We start from the raw sequence: 17,038 nt of genomic DNA, 5'->3' as shown, positions 1-17,038 counted from the left end.
AAATTATATTAAAATAATAAAATTTCTTTTCTTTTCTTTTTTCAAAAATTAATTTAATATTTTTTTTTAAAAAAAAAACATTGATAGAGTTCTGCTCCACTCGACTTATTTATTTTTAATTTTAAAATTGTTCACTCCCTCTATATAACTATGTTGGGAAAAGGATATATACTTTTTTGGTATTTTGACTTAGCTTCTGGTGCCATTTCTGAAGAGATCTTCCTCTGATTCATTCATATGGCGGCAACCCAATCACTATCGCAACCTGATCCAGATCGTCCCTCTGGTACTTCTCTACCTGCCCCACTTCTTATCTTCATCATAATTGTATACAGTTTTTATCTTTTTCCTTTTTGTTTTTAATTCAAAGTCTCCTTTTTGTTGTTGGGGTGTTTTGATTTGATGGAGATTAAGTCATTTATAGGATGAATTGGCTTGTGGATTGTTTGGTCATGTTCGTTTGAATATAAAAAGTCAATCTTTCTTGTTCTTTCTTTAGTTTTTGGAGGATCCTTGTCTTTTTGTACGCTGAGATATTGTAAACATGTATGAGGTATTAAATTGCTTTGATCTGGGCTGTGCTGGGTGTTTCATTTTGAGATCTGAGATCTGGGTTGTGTGAGATGACCTTAATTATTGCAACTTCTCCGTTTTGCTTGTCATGTATAGCTAATTATTCAGTGAAGTATTGTGAAGGGGAGGTTCAAGAAGCTTAATTGATTTCTTGACATGGTTTGCTTTCTGGAATTATGAGCCAGTGGCACGAAAAGAAAAATGTTTGATATGCTTGAGAATTCAAGGTGATGTCTGTTTTTATGAGCTAACTTATTGTTGTCAAGCTGATATCTTCAACTGATCAAAGAATGGTTATAGTGTATAGAATTTGGTTACTAATGAGTGGTTGCTCATTGTTTTGTATTATGTATGGCGGTAGCCTGTTTAATTCTTGTATCGAATAGATCTTACTGGGTTTTTTTTTTTGTTTTTTTTTAAGTATTCACGTTCTTATATTTACCATATGTGCATAGGTGTGAATGTGTGGATTTGTGCGCACATATTCATAGCTTCAAGTTTTCGTATCTCCAATTTTAGCTTTGATTGGTCAATAAATTTGTAGTGCCTGTGTTTCTAAGACTCTACTAAGTCACTGAGCATACTGATCATGGATGCAGAAGAGAAACCTGCTGAATCAGATAACATGGAGGAGCGGGTAGTTATACATAAACTTCAATCCTCAGAACTTTTTTTTTTCTTTCCATACTCACAAGTTTAAAATAAGCCTTATTTGTGACTTCTTTTCAGACTCTATCAGCAAAAAATGAGACGTCAGTTTCTCCTAATTCCTCTCAGGATACAGCTCCTTTAGGTCATCCGAGGAATAACACAGGTCAATCTGAAGCTTTTGGTTCTCCTGGAGATCGTGCTGTCTATCCACCTAATATTTATGCCCCTCAGGCACAGGCGTTCTACTACAGGGGTTAGTCTCACAGTCCTTTTTAGGGCCCTGAACTTGACAGTCACTGATCACACTGATCATTGATGTCACACCGATAACATTAAGCATTAATGTTTAGACGTCAAATGCATGTAACTGCAATATTTTTCTGTTTTAGTTTCTGATCATTGATATCTTAGGTAAATTAATTAAGGGGCCATTTTATTCATGTTGTCAATCAGGTTATGACAATGCGACTGGTGAATGGGATGAATATCCTCCATACATAAATGCTGAAGGGTTAGAAATTGGGTCACCTGTAAGCACCCCCTCCATTGCATCATTTTCTTACTTAGATCACATTTTCTATTATTCCCTGACCTTTTTTTTTTAATCTTATTTAGGGTGTCTACAATGATAATCCCTCTCTTGTATTTCATGCTGGATATGGATATAGTCCACAAATGCCCTATGGACCTTATTCTCCAGTCACCACTCCTTTACCTTCTGTCGGTGGTGATGCACACTTGTACTCCCCTCAGCAATTTCCATTTTCTGGGCCACCTTATTACCAGCATCTAGGTCCTCCTAATATGTCATATATTACCTCACCATCACCCATTTCACAACCAGAGTTCAACACATTGGCAAACATCGACCAACAAGGTGATAACATGCTTTTCGGCCCAAGGCCTAGTTATCCTCCTGTGGGATCAATTAGTGGAGGCAGTTTTCCAGGAAAACATGGTTTCCATGATGTGCAGCATGGGTTTGATGGATTGAGATCTGGAGGACTTTGGTCAGCTTGGTCAAAGCCCTCTGATAGAAATAGGCCCTTGTCCCCCTTTTCACCTGCAGTTTCTCCACAGCCTATTGGCATGCTTGGGTCATTTGGGCAGAATGTTGGAATGGTTTGTTTTCTTACCTTTTTTTTAATATTCTGTAGATAATACATGATGCCACTTACCTTTTCTCATTACAAGATGTTACTGTAATTAATGGTGTAGATTGTTTTGTCCGAGATCAATTTTATAAGCTTAGTATTTGGAAATTTTATCATAACTTTAAATGATGATTTATGCAAGATTTCTGTAGCCCTAGCAAACCAATCATGCAAAAGACCTTATTTATTATTTGCCAATAAATGACTAAATGATTGTTTGAAGGCTCTTGCTTTTTTCCTTATAAAGATAGTAGGCCAGCTGATGTTTTTAAGAATTTATTACATGGTTTTTACTAAACTTATCCTTCTTTTCTACCCATATCCAAAACATGGTATAGGCCTAATAACATCCCTAGCTTACATTTGCACTGCCATAAATTTTGGCTATGACTGCAAACATTTTTAATGTACAAATAGTGTGCATTTTTGTTACTGATTAGCATGTTATGATGAGCACCAGGGATCGTCATAACAATTGATGAGGCAGATTATGGCTTTTAGTATTAAAGCTAGCTGACAAGTTTTTTGTTGCAGGCATCTCATCAACAAAGATCATTTTATGGCCTTGAATCAGGTTCAAACTCCTACAAAAGAGCCTATCTGCAGAGTGGTTACAATCAGGGATCTGGTTTTGGAAGTGCATCAATTTCTAGTTTGGGGACAAACAGCCGGGGCTGGCTCTCCCTTGAAAACAGCAGATTGCGAGGAAGAAGCAGTATTTCCTTATGTGGCTGCAACGGTAGTCTTGATATTCTTAGCGAGCAAAACAGAGGTCCAAGGGCCTCAAAGTCTAAGGTTCAAAATACAGCTGATCATGGTCCTTCTGTTGATGATAAGAAACATAGCAAACCATCTGCCAAGATCCATGATGAGTCATACAACCAATCAGATTTTGTGACTGAATACAAGGATGCTAAGTTCTTCATCATCAAGTCATACAGTGAAGATAATGTTCACAAGAGCATCAAATATGGTGTTTGGGCCAGCACTCCAAATGGGAATAGAAAATTGGATACTGCCTATCATGAAGCTAAGGACAAGCAAGATCCTTGTCCTGTGTTTCTCTTATTTTCGGTAAATACCTGATTCTTCAGTGTTCAAAGATTAGCAACTTGGAAACCAGACCACTGCCTTGGGCCAAAAAGAAAGAACTTGATATATATCACTGAACTAGAGATTTTGGTGATGTTTACATTTCTTTTAAATGCATCAATGTCTTAGTGCTGTATTTACTCCTATCCAATATTGGAGGGAAACCAAAGCTCCTGCAACATATCTGCCTCTTGAACTTCTAATTCTTTGTTAATTTCTATGGTTCCTTTATATTCTTCTAATTTTTTTTTAATCTTATAGCAGGTGAATGCTAAATCTTTATTATTGCCTCTGAACTTCTAATTTCTTTTTTCTTGCTAATGTACTATCTGTTACTCTTATATGCAGGTGAATGCTAGTGCTCAATTCTGTGGGGTGGCTGAAATGGTTGGACCTGTTGACTTTGACAAGAGTGTGGATTACTGGCAGCAGGACAAGTGGAGTGGGCAGTTCCCTGTCAAATGGCACATTATTAAAGATGTCCCGAACAGCCAGTTTCGTCACATTGTTTTGGAAAATAATGACAACAAGCCTGTCACTAACAGTCGAGACACGCAGGAGGTAGGAATTCATTTGGAACATCAAAAAATTTCTTAGTGCTTTAGGTATTTTTGGTCCACAACAAGAAATTACCAGTTGTTTGTTGGTCCTTGAAATTCCAATTCCAGGAGAGTCTAGGTAGTTAGTTTATTCTGACTCAGTTGCAGTTCATGTGATGTCACTGGCTATATGTAAGCTTAAAATATTAATGATAATGTGGCTATTTCTTTTCTAGGAAATTATTTGGTTTCTTTTCACACTTTTATAAATAGAAATTCCGAAACATGTATTTTCTCAGATCTCTTGTACCTAATATAAAGTTTGATTTATTGCAGGTGAAATTGGAGCAGGGTGTTGAGATGTTGAACATCTTTAAGAATTATGAAACTGATACATCTATCTTAGATGATTTTGATTTTTACGAGGATCGACAGAAAGCCATGCAAGATAGGAAGGCCAGACAGCAAGCCAGCCTGCTGGCTGTTGGTGTAGTCGGAGAAAGTGAGCACAGAAATGCAGTTACCTTGCCAACTGATATTATCAAGCAGATGTCAAAGAGTTTTGCTCAAGTTATCTGCTTGGATGAGTCTAGCAAAGAAGGCATTGTTTCTGATCGAGCTAGTTCTGGCACTGATGGTGCTGTGGGAACTAGAGTTAAATTGGAAGATGGTATCACAACTGTCTCCCCCTCACAGACCAGTTAGGAAGAAACAAATACTGCAAGATTTGGCAGTGCCTGGTAGTGTATGTGACATGAACTTTAATTCTATCTTCTAGTTCTCCATTATCTTGTGAAGGTAGATAGTTATATCTCAGAATTGGTTGGAGTACATCCATAACTGGATGAAGGGCTTATGAGTTTTGCGGGGCAGATGCGCTGCATGTATAATACATGGTTTTTTGAGTGTCGTGTTTTACTTGTAGTCAGTGTTCCTTTTGTTTTCCTGGTCCTAATGTTGCAGTTTGGGTGAGAATAGTTATGTGGAGACACTGGTTGAGATCTTGCATTTGCAAATAAGGGAAATATAGCAAAAGATGTTGAAGGAAGAACCTCATTGATTCTATTGTTTCTCCATAATGAGCTACGAATTCATTTATTTCATGTTATTCATCAATTTGTGAAAGAATCATGACAATGATGTCACACAGCAAAGTTGTCGGATTCTGTCAGCACTTGGCACCAAGTACCCGAAGTGGAACAAATGATATTTTGTATTAGTGGAAGGAAGACGAAGAGAATGAATAACAAAAAAGTCACCTAAGAACTGATGATTCTAACTCTTTTATGTGCACAGCATGTGCAGTGTGGCTGATGACAAGGAACTTGCTGCTTACTTTGTTTTCAAGCAAAGCAAAATCACTTTAGAACCTCGTCTAGTGTGCAACTCTCTTCTTTAAGAGACAAGATAAGGGCACTATTCAATTTCTAAGAGGGACTGATCATCTTGAAGGCAGTATAGTGAATCTGACAAGCTGATGAACTGAAAGCGTGATCCAAAAGAAAGAGATTTATGCAAAACCTTTTATTTAGTGCCATTGAAAAAAAAAATTATTGACTATATCCTTAAATTTGCGGTAATTATTCATGCCATGTCATTTGCATCGCTATGATTGGTTTGGTGCTGAAAAGTGAGAACAAGAGGGGGAGTGAATGGTTGCTATGTCTGCAGTATCCCTTGAGGCTTTTCACCAATAAATTGCTATTAACAATTGGAGAGGATGGAAATAATTGCCAATGCTGAGTCTATGCGTGATCTTGTAGCTTATGCATATCCTCTTATCCATGAACTTGAGAGTGGCATCTTTCTACTAGTACAATAATTTGGCATTATTCTAAGAAGGGATTGGATTGGGTGGATATTCAAGTGATCCTGACATGACACATCCTTTAAGATTCTCCACTAAAATTAAGTCCAATTCCCTTTTTTCCTCAATATTTTAACCAGAGCCAAATATTTTCATCAACTTGCACTCAAAATTGTACTATAAATATATAAACTTTTGTGGATCGTCCAAAATCAGACAGAATCTCAACATAGTAAGGGGCAATGTTAGAAATCAAAAAATCAATGGATACATTAACAATAATAAACTAAAATTGTCCTACTCATAACTTTTGTGATTATCTTAATTTTCCCAACCAAGAAAATTGTAATTTGTAGTAACAACTAACAGCCACTAGGAGGAAGGAAAATAAGAAAAGAGAGTAAAGTGTTCCTTAGTCCTTCAATGTTTAAAATGTATAGCTTAGCCCCTAGAATCTTGCTAACCATTGTCTTGTTTGGACACTATTTGGTTTTTCCTTAATCCAAAACGTAGTCATTTCATGATTTAAATTCTTAGAGAAAAACCCACATGGTGATAGATTAGAGAAAAGCCTAACAACACTCAGCAAGTAAAGAGATTAAGTTATAGGTTCTTAAATATAAAGGATTAAGTCATAATTTCATTCAAACAACAGGGACTAAAGAATAATTTACTTAAAAAAATAAAGAGAGAGAGAGAGAGAAAAAAATGTCGTGACAGAAAAGTCAGGGAAATCAAAGAAGCAAAGCTGTGAACTTCGTTAATGACCGACCGATCTTCCATCCTTTGTTTTCTTCTATCAGCCAAAAGAAATTATGGGTTTTACTTAGAATTGCTAAAGAAAGATGGGTTTCTTTGGTTTCAATGGATCATCACTCTATTCTTCTTTAAAATCTTCAATGGATTTTTGGTTCCAAAATGAAAGACTGAATTTTTGTTATGGATGTGCTATTCTCTTTGTTCTTCTTTGCATTATCCTTTACAACTTCTCCACAAGACTGCTCAGATTCTTCTCTTCTTCTTCTTCTTCTTCTTCTAGGCGACATAGCGTTTCTTCTTCTCCAGCTGCTTCTGCTACTGATATTGCCTCCTCTAATTCCAGGTACTTAGCTTTTCTTATTCGATCTGGTCCCTGTTTTTTAAGAGAAAATAATTATTTTCTCCTTTTCTTCTACGTGGATGCTTTCTTTTTGGTTATTTTTCATTTTTGTTATTGATTTGGTGTTTGTGTTGAATTGGGGTTGGTTTAATTGAATCAAAGTTTCAATCTTGGGTGGATTTTTGTCACTGACATGCAAGTTCTGTTATTTTCTGCTGCTTATGCAGGGTTTCAGAGATTGTTTCAGTAGCTGACTTGAAGTTTTTGATTGAGAATTTGGATGAGAAGCTAATTGAGAATGAGAAATGGGAAAACGTTACAAATAAGAGAAACAATCTTCTAGCATATACTGCCAAATGTTTCAAACCTAAGGTTAGTTGCCTTCTACTACTAATACTACTAATGTTGTACTGTTTTCAATTTGCTAAAAGTTTTCTCCTTTTGGTTGGTTGAATATATTAATTACGTTCATTTCAGAGTTTAATTTTTAATGTGTTTTATGAGTTCATTACTTATGGTACAAAGGCGGGGCTTGACCAATTGATTTCTCTTTTGTACTGGGATCGGTTATTATTGGTGGAGACTGGAGAGTGCTATTAGAGTGAATTAATGTAACGTGGTGTTTTCTTGTTGCATATTTGCAGGATGCTCCTATAAAGTACTTGAGCTTGACGGTGTTTGAAAATTGCACCATGGAGGTGCTAAGGGACTTTTACATGGACAATGAATACAGAAAGCAGTGGGATAAGACCGTGGTTGAACATGAGCAGCTGCAGGTGGATAGAACTAATGGAACTGAAATTGGTTGCACAATTAAGAAATTTCCTCTCTTGACGCCAAGGGAATATGTTTTAGCATGGAGATTGTGGGAAGGAAAAGATAAAACGTTTTATTGCTTTATTAAGGTAATAATCAACTGCAATCAGTTTGAAAGCATTAGTTACTTGTTGCATTTTACAAGGTGATTTACCTGCATGGACTTGCTATCATGAATTTATCATCTCGATGGCTAATTCTTAATTTATATTTTGATGTTGATGATCATGTCTAGGAATGCGAATACCCTTTAGCTGTAAGACAGAGGAGGTTTGTACGAGTGAAGTTCTATAGATCTGGTTGGAGAATCAGTAAAGGTAAGTTCCTGACCTAGCTTTTTGCAGTGATTTCTTGTCATTGCAAAATGGTCAGACAAACAAAAAAAGAGCATGATGTGTCTCGTTGTGATATTGAACTTTTTTTTACATTATATAGCTCTTAAGTTTCATATTTATTTGGAATTCAATATTTTCTACAAATCATCTCCCTGACATTGCAGTGTAGACGAACATAAAAAACAAACAAACAAGGAATGAAACGTCTCATAATGAGCTTTATTGACACTGATTTTGGGCCTTTTATTTTCATATTTGTTTGGAATTTAGTATTTTAGAGAGCTTGCATGTTTCTTTCCAGAATGAAGTATTTAGCTCAGACTCAGTTTGATTTATATCATGTTTCCTTCTGGAGTTTGTATTATTATTCATATAGTTAGAAATGGAACATCCTTTGGTGCTACTGAAGGTTTCTTCATGCAAGATATTGATCACTTTTGTTTTGGTTTGGTACTTTTCATCATCTGGTCTATGTTTGGAGACTATGTCCATGATTTTCAATTTGCCTGATCTCTTAGTTCTTCTTAAATGAAAACAGTTTATTTTTGGATTGTCTATTACCTATTCTTTTAACTCTTCCTAAATGGAAGTAGTTTACTTGTTTATTGATTATTTTGTAATTTCAATCACTTTATTTTACAGTCCCTGGTAGAAACGCTTGTCAGATCACAATGTTTCACCAAGAAGATGCTGGTTTGAATTTGGAGATGGCAAAGTTGGCTTTCTCAAGGGGCATATGGAGCTATGTATGCAAGATGAATGATGCACTACGCAAATACTCTCTGATGAGTCATCCTTGGACAGGTCCAGCTGTTACTGCAGTGACTCTTATCCAGAAGGTGAGCACCAGCATCTTGAAATACCGATGTTGTTAAAGAAAATATTTCTGACTTGCACAGCCTATCAATAAAATACTGGTGAAGTCAAGGTTTCCTTAAGAACATTACACATAATATTCAAAATATGTAGTGTAAATGACTCAGTTTCCAAAACCTTGGGTAGGTGATTAAACTGCCAAAATTACTGAAAACGAAAAAATTACTTGCTTCATTATATTGAGATCATCAAATTTGTGTTTTCTCTTGTGGCATAGGTTCCACCTGAACTAGAAACATTGAACACTGTTGTGGATACTCAGGCAACTTCAACATTGATTGCCGCACAGGGACTAGATACTGGTGAAGCCAAAGAGAAGAAATTCCTGAGAAGGCCATCTAAAAAAATTGTCGCAAATGGTCTGCTTCTTCTAGGGGGTGTAATCTTCCTGTCCCGTGGGCACTCTAGCCTTGGTGCTAAAGTTGCCATGGCATATATCCTGACAAAGCTGAGAAAACATGATGCCTCGTCAGGCCACGAAAGGGAAAGATGATGTACATGATGACATTGTATGACCAAGACTAATGGTGGTGGACCTCATAAAGCTTGTTACCGCATATTCTGTTAACTAGAGCATGGAATCTGACATTTATGCATCTTAAAGAGAGTGCATATTTAGTCCGTGTAGGAGTGAGCTGAATTTCTTTCTCATCAGTGGTAGTTTGGTTCCTTGAATACTAAGTGTATAGAAAAGTTGTGACTTAATTATTCTTATTACCATTTTCCACTAATGTAATTATCAAGCCATCTTCAGGAAGTCAGGAGCCAACACCAAGGTGTGAAGATTGAGCCAGCACCAAAAAGTTTGGAAAGCTTAAATGTAGAGAGCTCTCAATCTTGTATCCTCTTGAAGACTCGAGATTTGCAGTATCAAGATTAGCCGTGACGAAATTGCTGGGCTGTGCTCGATTGTCACTGCAGTTGCTCATGCCTTTAAAAGTGTTTTCTAAGTTGTTTTTTTGGCTGACAATTTTTTTTTAAAAAATATTATTTTAATATACTTTTAAAAAACTTTCACTGTATTATTAATCACATTATAAATTACCAAACATAATATAGGAGACCTTTTTTGTTCTTTATTTGCCTTAATTTGATTTGACTTTTGACCTAAAATTCAATTCAAGGCTGCCATCACTGAATTAAGGATACAAAAAGCAAGCTTGAAAAGGGTACGAATCATATAAAATGATCGTAACAAAGCTTGATATGGCAATTACCAAATTGTGGAGTGTTTATTGACAGGAGACATTCTCTCCTAGTGATTTTCCATATTCCAGGCATCTTTCCTAAATTTTCATTAATTTACTCCTGTATAACTATTGCCATCCTTTCAGTTAGAATATATTGATATGAATGAAATAGATTATATTGATACGAATGGAATGGAGAATTATGCTTTGCCATGTTATGTAGAACTTTCAGGGAGTTTAGAACTTACAATATCACCATATAAGATTTTTCTTTTTTTAAAAAAAAAATATTATAGATAATAACTAAGAAGATGTGATTATTTACTTTCTAAATACCATAAAATTTCTCATATAAATAATTGTAATGTATGCGCAAATTGGCTTGAAGATACCTTTGACCATCCGTAAAATATAAGGATACGTAACTATAGTAGAAAAAAAAACCATGGATTATGCAAAAGGCTCGGAGAAAAACCATGGATTATAAAAGGAAGGGAGACTGTAATAGAAGGCTTTATTACTTGGCAATAACTTGTAAGGCTGGAAAACATTGACAGACTCTCATTTCTCCTGATCATTCGCTCTCCTTTTTTTCTCTGCAAAAATGCCACTCACTTTTTTAGCCCTCTTCCTTCAAAAATAGCCAACTTTTCTTTTCTTTCTTTTTTCTCAAAAAAGAAAATTCCTCAAGCATCCCCAGCCGAAGAAATAATAAACAAAGAACAGGAGAAAACTCCCATTTCCTTGTTGCTCCTAGAAGGCCAGGAACTTGTTGTTCTTGGCTGAATTCTGAAACGTCATTATTCATCGCCATCCCCTTGATAGCTTGAATATCTTGTTGCTTTTATAAGCTCATCACTCTTTTCTTCTGCTTAAATATTGGTTTATGTTTTGGTGTAGGACAATGCACCATAGTCTTGTAGGGTTCTTGATTGTCTCTCTTGGAATTCTGACCACCTTGGTCCATTCAAAGACTGATTCTGATGATGGTATGTACCGTACACCATTTGTGGATGCACTGAAATTCTAATTGATTTTACTTTACATTTTGTTTTGATTCTCATGGTAATTACCATAGTTGAATGAGGTAATGGTGTTTAGGAACTATATAACATTTTGTAAGGTTCCTTTCTCAGATAACATATATATGTCGGCTCTTAAGGTTGATCAGAGGTTGAAATTTCTGTGCATGTTTAACCTCAGGAGAGAATGTAATTTGATTTATTTAACACCATTCAAGGGTGATCTATGATCTACATTGCCTTTATCAATACCATAACCATTTGTTGTTTAATCAATGGATAGTGAAAGCTATTCTCTCTAAATGCAAATAACTTCTGATGGGGTGTTCTTAGTTTTCATAGATTGGATCTGTCAAGGCATATTTACAACTACTTCTTCATGTATATCTAGATAAACACATTCATTATGAAAATAATTATGCTGAAAATTTCATTTCAATACACAGTTGTAATGTTTGAATCAAGTTGAACCCTTTTTGAGGCTAAATAAATAATAGAAGAAAACCATAAGCTCAATTTTCACCTCCAATAGTCCAATGGTCTAGGTTTAAAGCGGAACCTGTAATGGAATGCGAACCGATGGGTTTAAGTTATAGAAAATAGAAGCTTTTCTTTAGAAGTATTTCAATCTGGTTATTGGATCCCTTATGCTCCACTGAAGAACTGGTTGTTTTAGCTATAAGTTTGGACCAAAACTGGATACAAGTAGGCTTAAAAGCTTCAAATATTCGAGGACAGCATTAAAACTCTGAACCCTTCTTTTATGATCTTCAATCACATGATCATAATTTGTTGAGTATCTATATGATTAGAAAATAATAAGTTACTTTCATATGTAGTTGTATTTAAAGATTCTGATGTTTCCAATATTGCGATTGCAGTTTCGGCTTTGAATGTGATGTTTACAAGCTTAAATTCTCCTTCAAAACTGAGTGGATGGAAATCTAGAGGTGGAGACCCTTGTGGAGACTCATGGGAAGGGATCCAATGCTCAGGCTCATCTGTGACTCAAATGTAGTTAGATTTGCTTATCTAAGTATATCCGGTGAACAGATCTTATATTTCATAAATTTAGCAGGAATAACCCTGAAATTTCTGAATGCTGCCTTCTATTTGTCAAAATTTTGCAGAAAGTTATCTGGACTTGGACTTACTGGATCACTGGGTTACCAGCTATCAAACTTGAAATCTGTCACCTACTTGTGAGGCCCAGCTTCTAAATCACAGCACTTCTTACACTACTTTTTTCTGATGAAGGAACATAACGGCCTCAATGCTTTTTGTATTATTTGTGATAGTACAGTGATGTGAGCAAAAACAACCTCAATAATGATATACCATACCAGCTTCCTCCCAATACAGTTAACTTGTAAGTCTCCTGACATTTTCTTTTATTAATATTGAATATACAAACAAATTTATCTGGAGCAGGATAAAACAAGCCTTTTTTATTTACCCCAGCTCACTTTTTTACTGGAAAGATTGAATACAATGCGTTTGATATTAATCTTGTAAGTTTAATATGCAGAGATCTTTCTAATAATGGCTTCACTGGCAATGTGCCGTACTCAATTTCACAGATGACTAAACTTCAATACCTGTAAGCAAACTTGGTCTGTCCTTTGTTAACAAACCTTCCAGTTGTTCAGAATGAATACTCATTGTTTTGATGCTTCCTCCAGAAATCTTAATCATAATAAAATCAATGGACAGCTGAGTGATATGTTTCAAAAACTCACTAAACTCAAAACAATGTAAGTACTACTAACCGAAATCAAAAGGCGTGAACTCTTTTTCTTGTTGAATTTATGGTCCACACTCGTGGAGATGAATGGCAGGGATCTATCCCACAACTCGATCTCTGGGAATCTGCCTCAAAGTTTTTCTGCACTCAAAAGCCTCAGCACATTGTAAGAAGTGGTTATAAAATCTTCATTAATGTGCTTTTAGTTTCTTGTTGTGATTGTTTGCCTTTGTACAGTCATTTGCAAGACAATAAATTCACCGGTACCTTAGATGTCCTCGCCGCACTCCCCCTTAAAGATTTGTAAGTTACCTTCTGCACAGTTCAATTAACAGCTCTAGTTCTTGAGTTTAGGTGAGAAATATTGATAATTGTACAAAATTCAGAAGTCCTCAATCACTGCATTAATTTGATAGTTGGATACAGCATATGTGAGTAGGGTTCACTTTGCACTTCACTTGATTCATGTATAAGAATGATGAAACTTAAATACAGTAGTTGATGTTAGTGGAGAGTAAAGGACTCACTGACATGCATCCACTGTTCCACCGGCAGGAATGTTGAAGACAACGAGTTCACTGGCTGGGTCCCTGATTCGCTGGAGGGCATTGATAATCTGGAGTAAGAGCACTCTAAATCCGCATTTTTTTTAGGATGTAGGTTGTAAGAAAATGCTTCGCTGACTTTGTGATTCTATTTTCTGAAGAACCGGGGGGAATTCGTGGTCATCTGGTCATGCTCCTCGTGGTAAATCTAGTTCAGCCCATGAAAAGGGAGGTGGAAAAAAGGGCATGAGTGGACTCGCTATAGCTTTAATGGTAGTTGCTTCACTGGTTGTACTTGTACTTCTCCTATTACTATTTTCAAGAAAAAGGTCCTCTCCATCTTCAAATTTTCTTGACGAGGAGAAAGGTAGCCGGCATAGAGCATTTACTCCCCTTTCATCACAAGAACTATCCAATCACACGATGGCTTCCATAAAGAAAGAGTTTAAAGGTATTTATTTGACCGACTTCCAGCATCATTTTATGGTTGACAACTTTGCTATACTTTCTGCTCGCACCATAATGTCACTGTTTAATGATGTCTCGTGCCAACTGTGCATTCTGATGGCATTGTTGGTGTGAAATTAACAATATGATTTACTGGTGACAGAAACTGAGTCACTCAATTCATCTGGTCCGATTGATATAAAGACTTTCCAAAAAGCTGCTTCCATGGGCTACAAGCCTCCACCTTCCAATTTTTCTCAGTCTATAAATGACAACCAGTTTGCAAGCTGTCTAAATCCAGGAAGAAACACCTCTGTTCGTGCCGTAGCTTTTTCGTTGACAGATTTGCAGACTGCTACTGGAAATTTTGCACCAGGCCGACTTATTGGTGAGGGTTCCCTTGGTCGCGTCTACAGGGCAAAATATCCTGATGGGAAGGTATGCCTAGTCATTTCATATTTTATGTGCTTAATTGTCACTGGATTTACACAGAATCAAACACAATTTGCAACGAGAAGTTTGGATTTTGCATTCTTGAAACATAATTTATTTTTTGCTTGTCAGGTTTTAGCTGTCAAAACGATTGATTTATCACTTCTTCAAGGTGCAAAGCCAGAGGATTTTTCAGAAATTGTCACAAGCATCTCAAAAGTTCACCATCCGAACATTGCTGAGCTTGCTGGTTATTGTGCAGAACAAGGGCATAGCATGTTGATATATGACTATTTCAGGAATGGCTCACTTCATGGTTTCCTGCATGTAGCAGATGACTACAGTAAACCACTAACTTGGAATACCAGAGTTAGAATAGCTTTGGGCACGGCCCGCGCTGTTGAGTAAGTTAATACAAACACATGCTCATGCAACTCGATTACCTGAAATGGATAGTGGCTAAATGCTTAGATTGTTAGAGTAAGGGAGCAGATGTACTCCCATCTGCAGAATGATTCCCCATAGCTGTTTCCTTCCCTTCTTTTCTCTAACGAAGCAAGTACATTTTCACATCAGGTACCTCCATGAAGTTTGTTCTCCATCCTTCATCCACAAGAACATCAAGTCATCAAATATTTTGCTTGACAATGAACTCAACCCATGTCTTTGCGACTACGGGCTGGAAAACTTTCATCATGTTAGTATTTCTTGAGACATAAAAGATCTCCTTACCGCGAGCATAGTTTGGAAATGTGTTTTCAACGGATCATAAAATTAACATAATCCATGTTGATCATTATAATTTTTCTCCTTTTCAGCGGACAAGCCAAAACCTTGGTGTAGGATACAATGCGCCAGAGTGCACTAAGCCTCCAGCTTATACAATGAAGAGTGATGTTTACAGCTTTGGAGTGGTGATGCTGGAGCTATTGACTGGTCGGAAGCCTTTCGACAGGTATGGTTACACTACTGCTGCAATCTTTTTATTCACCATTTGCTAGTGTTGTTAGTCAATGTAATCTCCGTATCATAACTAGTTAAGCTGTCATATTTCTTTACTTCCTTGCAGTTCGAGACCCAAATCAGAACAATGTTTGGTCCGATGGGCCACCCCGCAACTGCATGACATTGATTCATTGGAAAAAATGGTTGACCCTGCATTGCGTGGGCTATACCCTCCGAAGTCAGTATCTCGATTCGCTGATATCATTGCCCTCTGTGCACAGGTAAGAACCGGTTTCGTTTTATATCCCTCCATGCCAAGGAAATGTTAGTGCAGGATAGATTTCCTATCTCTTTTTCTCACAAATTCAAAAGGTTGGTGAACTCTTTAAAGAGAAGTAATATTTTGCGTTGCATTTTTGGTATTACTAGGCGGAGCCTGAATTTCGGCCACCTATGTCAGAGGTAGTCCAAGCATTGGTGCGATTAGTTCAGCGATCGAGTATGAACTTGAGAGACGATATTACAATTTCTAGTCAGATGGAGGATTCTGACTACTAGTGCTGTGTTTTATCAAGACTAATATAGATCAAAAGATTAATTTCTTCTTATTTGGTTATGCCTCTTGAATATGTCTTTTTTAGTAGGCTTGGCTGCCTAGGACTTTTGGAGATTTTTTCTTTTTATTTTTACGCATGAAAGATTTTATGGAGAGATTCATCTTCCTAAGCGAGGTAGCTTCCATGTTGCTTGTCAATGCTATTGTTATTTGTCACGATCCAAATCTCATATCCATGACTAGTAATGTAAGAACAATGTACTAAGAACATCTCATCTAAACTAAGTTTCAGAACAAACATATCAAAAAAATAAATTATTTAAAAATACACAGCATTTCATAATCTTTAAAAATATTATATTTTTCAAAACTAATGAAATCAAATGACAGTTCAAAACTCCTCATCAGTAATTAAAGCAAAAATAATAATTCATAATATTCATTACATTTGTCAAAATCCAAACTTAATTAAAACAAGGTAATAATGGAGCGTCTAAGACATCGAATCAAAACTAAAATAAAAGCCTTACGAAACAAGTAAGGCATACCGACCAAAACTGAAGAAGTAAGAACACTCAACAAAGTTCACATGTTAATAGAAACTAAGAACATGAAATAATATTAAAAATAAAAGGTGAGTTCAACCAATTCAATGAGGGAATAATATTTAATATATATTTTAGATATTAATAATCTGCAAATCGATTTATCTTGATATACATATACATACTAAGTATATTATCATAAAGTAGGAGAATATATGTCAGAGATCAGATGACAATCGAAGGTGAACAGATGACACCCGAAGGTGACCACTGTGGAAGGATCAGTCGCCATAGGCTAATGCCTCTCTCACCAGCTAGGTATACAGAATACTATGTGCACATAGACTAACTACTCTCTGTTAGCAAAGAGTTACTGACAATTCCTATATCAAACTATAATAGATATTTACATAATTATCAAAGCAACATATATCATATCAAATAGAATTTAGTTCAATAAAATACGAGTATAAATTCAAGAATAGATGAGTACTCGGAAAATAAATCAACATATATAAATATTCAAGAAATTAACTAGTCATGCTCATCATATAATCAACATACATATTTATTTATATTATATGCATATTAAAGATTATCCCACTCATCCAGAAAAAATAGAACTAAAAGGAATATCGGATGAAACAATCGAAAATTTTATTGAAAATCG

At 36.0% G+C, this 17,038-nt stretch overlaps 3 protein-coding genes across 6 annotated transcripts; all 3 read left to right on the top strand.

Moving 5' to 3' along the window:
• Positions 1-127: 127 nt before the first annotated feature.
• Positions 128-5,060, top strand: LOC133681920 (YTH domain-containing protein ECT4-like). Of its 4 annotated transcripts, none has more exons than XM_062105118.1 (8): positions 128-286; positions 1,173-1,210; positions 1,303-1,477; positions 1,678-1,754; positions 1,840-2,346; positions 2,913-3,452; positions 3,819-4,031; positions 4,346-5,060. In XM_062105118.1, exons 1-8 carry the CDS (start codon positions 238-240, stop codon positions 4,712-4,714), a joined length of 1,968 nt encoding a protein of 655 aa, XP_061961102.1. In that variant the 5' UTR covers positions 128-237; the 3' UTR covers positions 4,715-5,060. The 4 variants fall into 4 exon arrangements, with proteins under 4 accessions (XP_061961102.1, XP_061961103.1, XP_061961101.1 ...); XM_062105119.1 differs by having other exon boundaries at positions 130-286; positions 1,118-1,210; XM_062105117.1 differs by having other exon boundaries at positions 134-286; positions 1,134-1,210.
• A 1,453-nt stretch (positions 5,061-6,513) lies between these two features.
• LOC133682818 (uncharacterized) lies at positions 6,514-9,699 on the top strand. The gene is made up of 6 exons (XM_062106348.1): positions 6,514-6,918; positions 7,143-7,287; positions 7,560-7,820; positions 7,967-8,048; positions 8,709-8,905; positions 9,160-9,699. The coding sequence occupies exons 1-6, from the start codon at positions 6,662-6,664 to the stop codon at positions 9,433-9,435; spliced, it is 1,218 nt and encodes a 405-aa protein (XP_061962332.1). The 5' UTR covers positions 6,514-6,661; the 3' UTR covers positions 9,436-9,699.
• Positions 9,700-10,652: 953 nt separating this feature from the next.
• On the top strand, positions 10,653-16,042 carry LOC133682284 (protein STRUBBELIG-RECEPTOR FAMILY 5-like). The gene is made up of 16 exons (XM_062105565.1): positions 10,653-11,121; positions 12,036-12,168; positions 12,285-12,356; positions 12,458-12,523; positions 12,683-12,754; positions 12,837-12,908; positions 12,993-13,064; positions 13,136-13,201; positions 13,454-13,519; positions 13,605-13,894; positions 14,054-14,328; positions 14,455-14,726; positions 14,899-15,019; positions 15,141-15,277; positions 15,392-15,548; positions 15,697-16,042. Exons 1-16 carry the CDS (start codon positions 11,019-11,021, stop codon positions 15,823-15,825), a joined length of 2,103 nt encoding a protein of 700 aa, XP_061961549.1. The 5' UTR covers positions 10,653-11,018; the 3' UTR covers positions 15,826-16,042.
• The last annotated feature ends 996 nt before the right edge of the window (positions 16,043-17,038 follow it).

Source organism: Populus nigra, chromosome 2, assembly GCF_951802175.1.
Source record: "Populus nigra chromosome 2, ddPopNigr1.1, whole genome shotgun sequence".
NCBI classification, from domain to species: domain Eukaryota; kingdom Viridiplantae; phylum Streptophyta; class Magnoliopsida; order Malpighiales; family Salicaceae; genus Populus; species Populus nigra.
The sequence above is the reverse complement of the archived record's forward strand: the minus strand, read 5'-3'. Positions and strand labels throughout refer to the sequence as shown.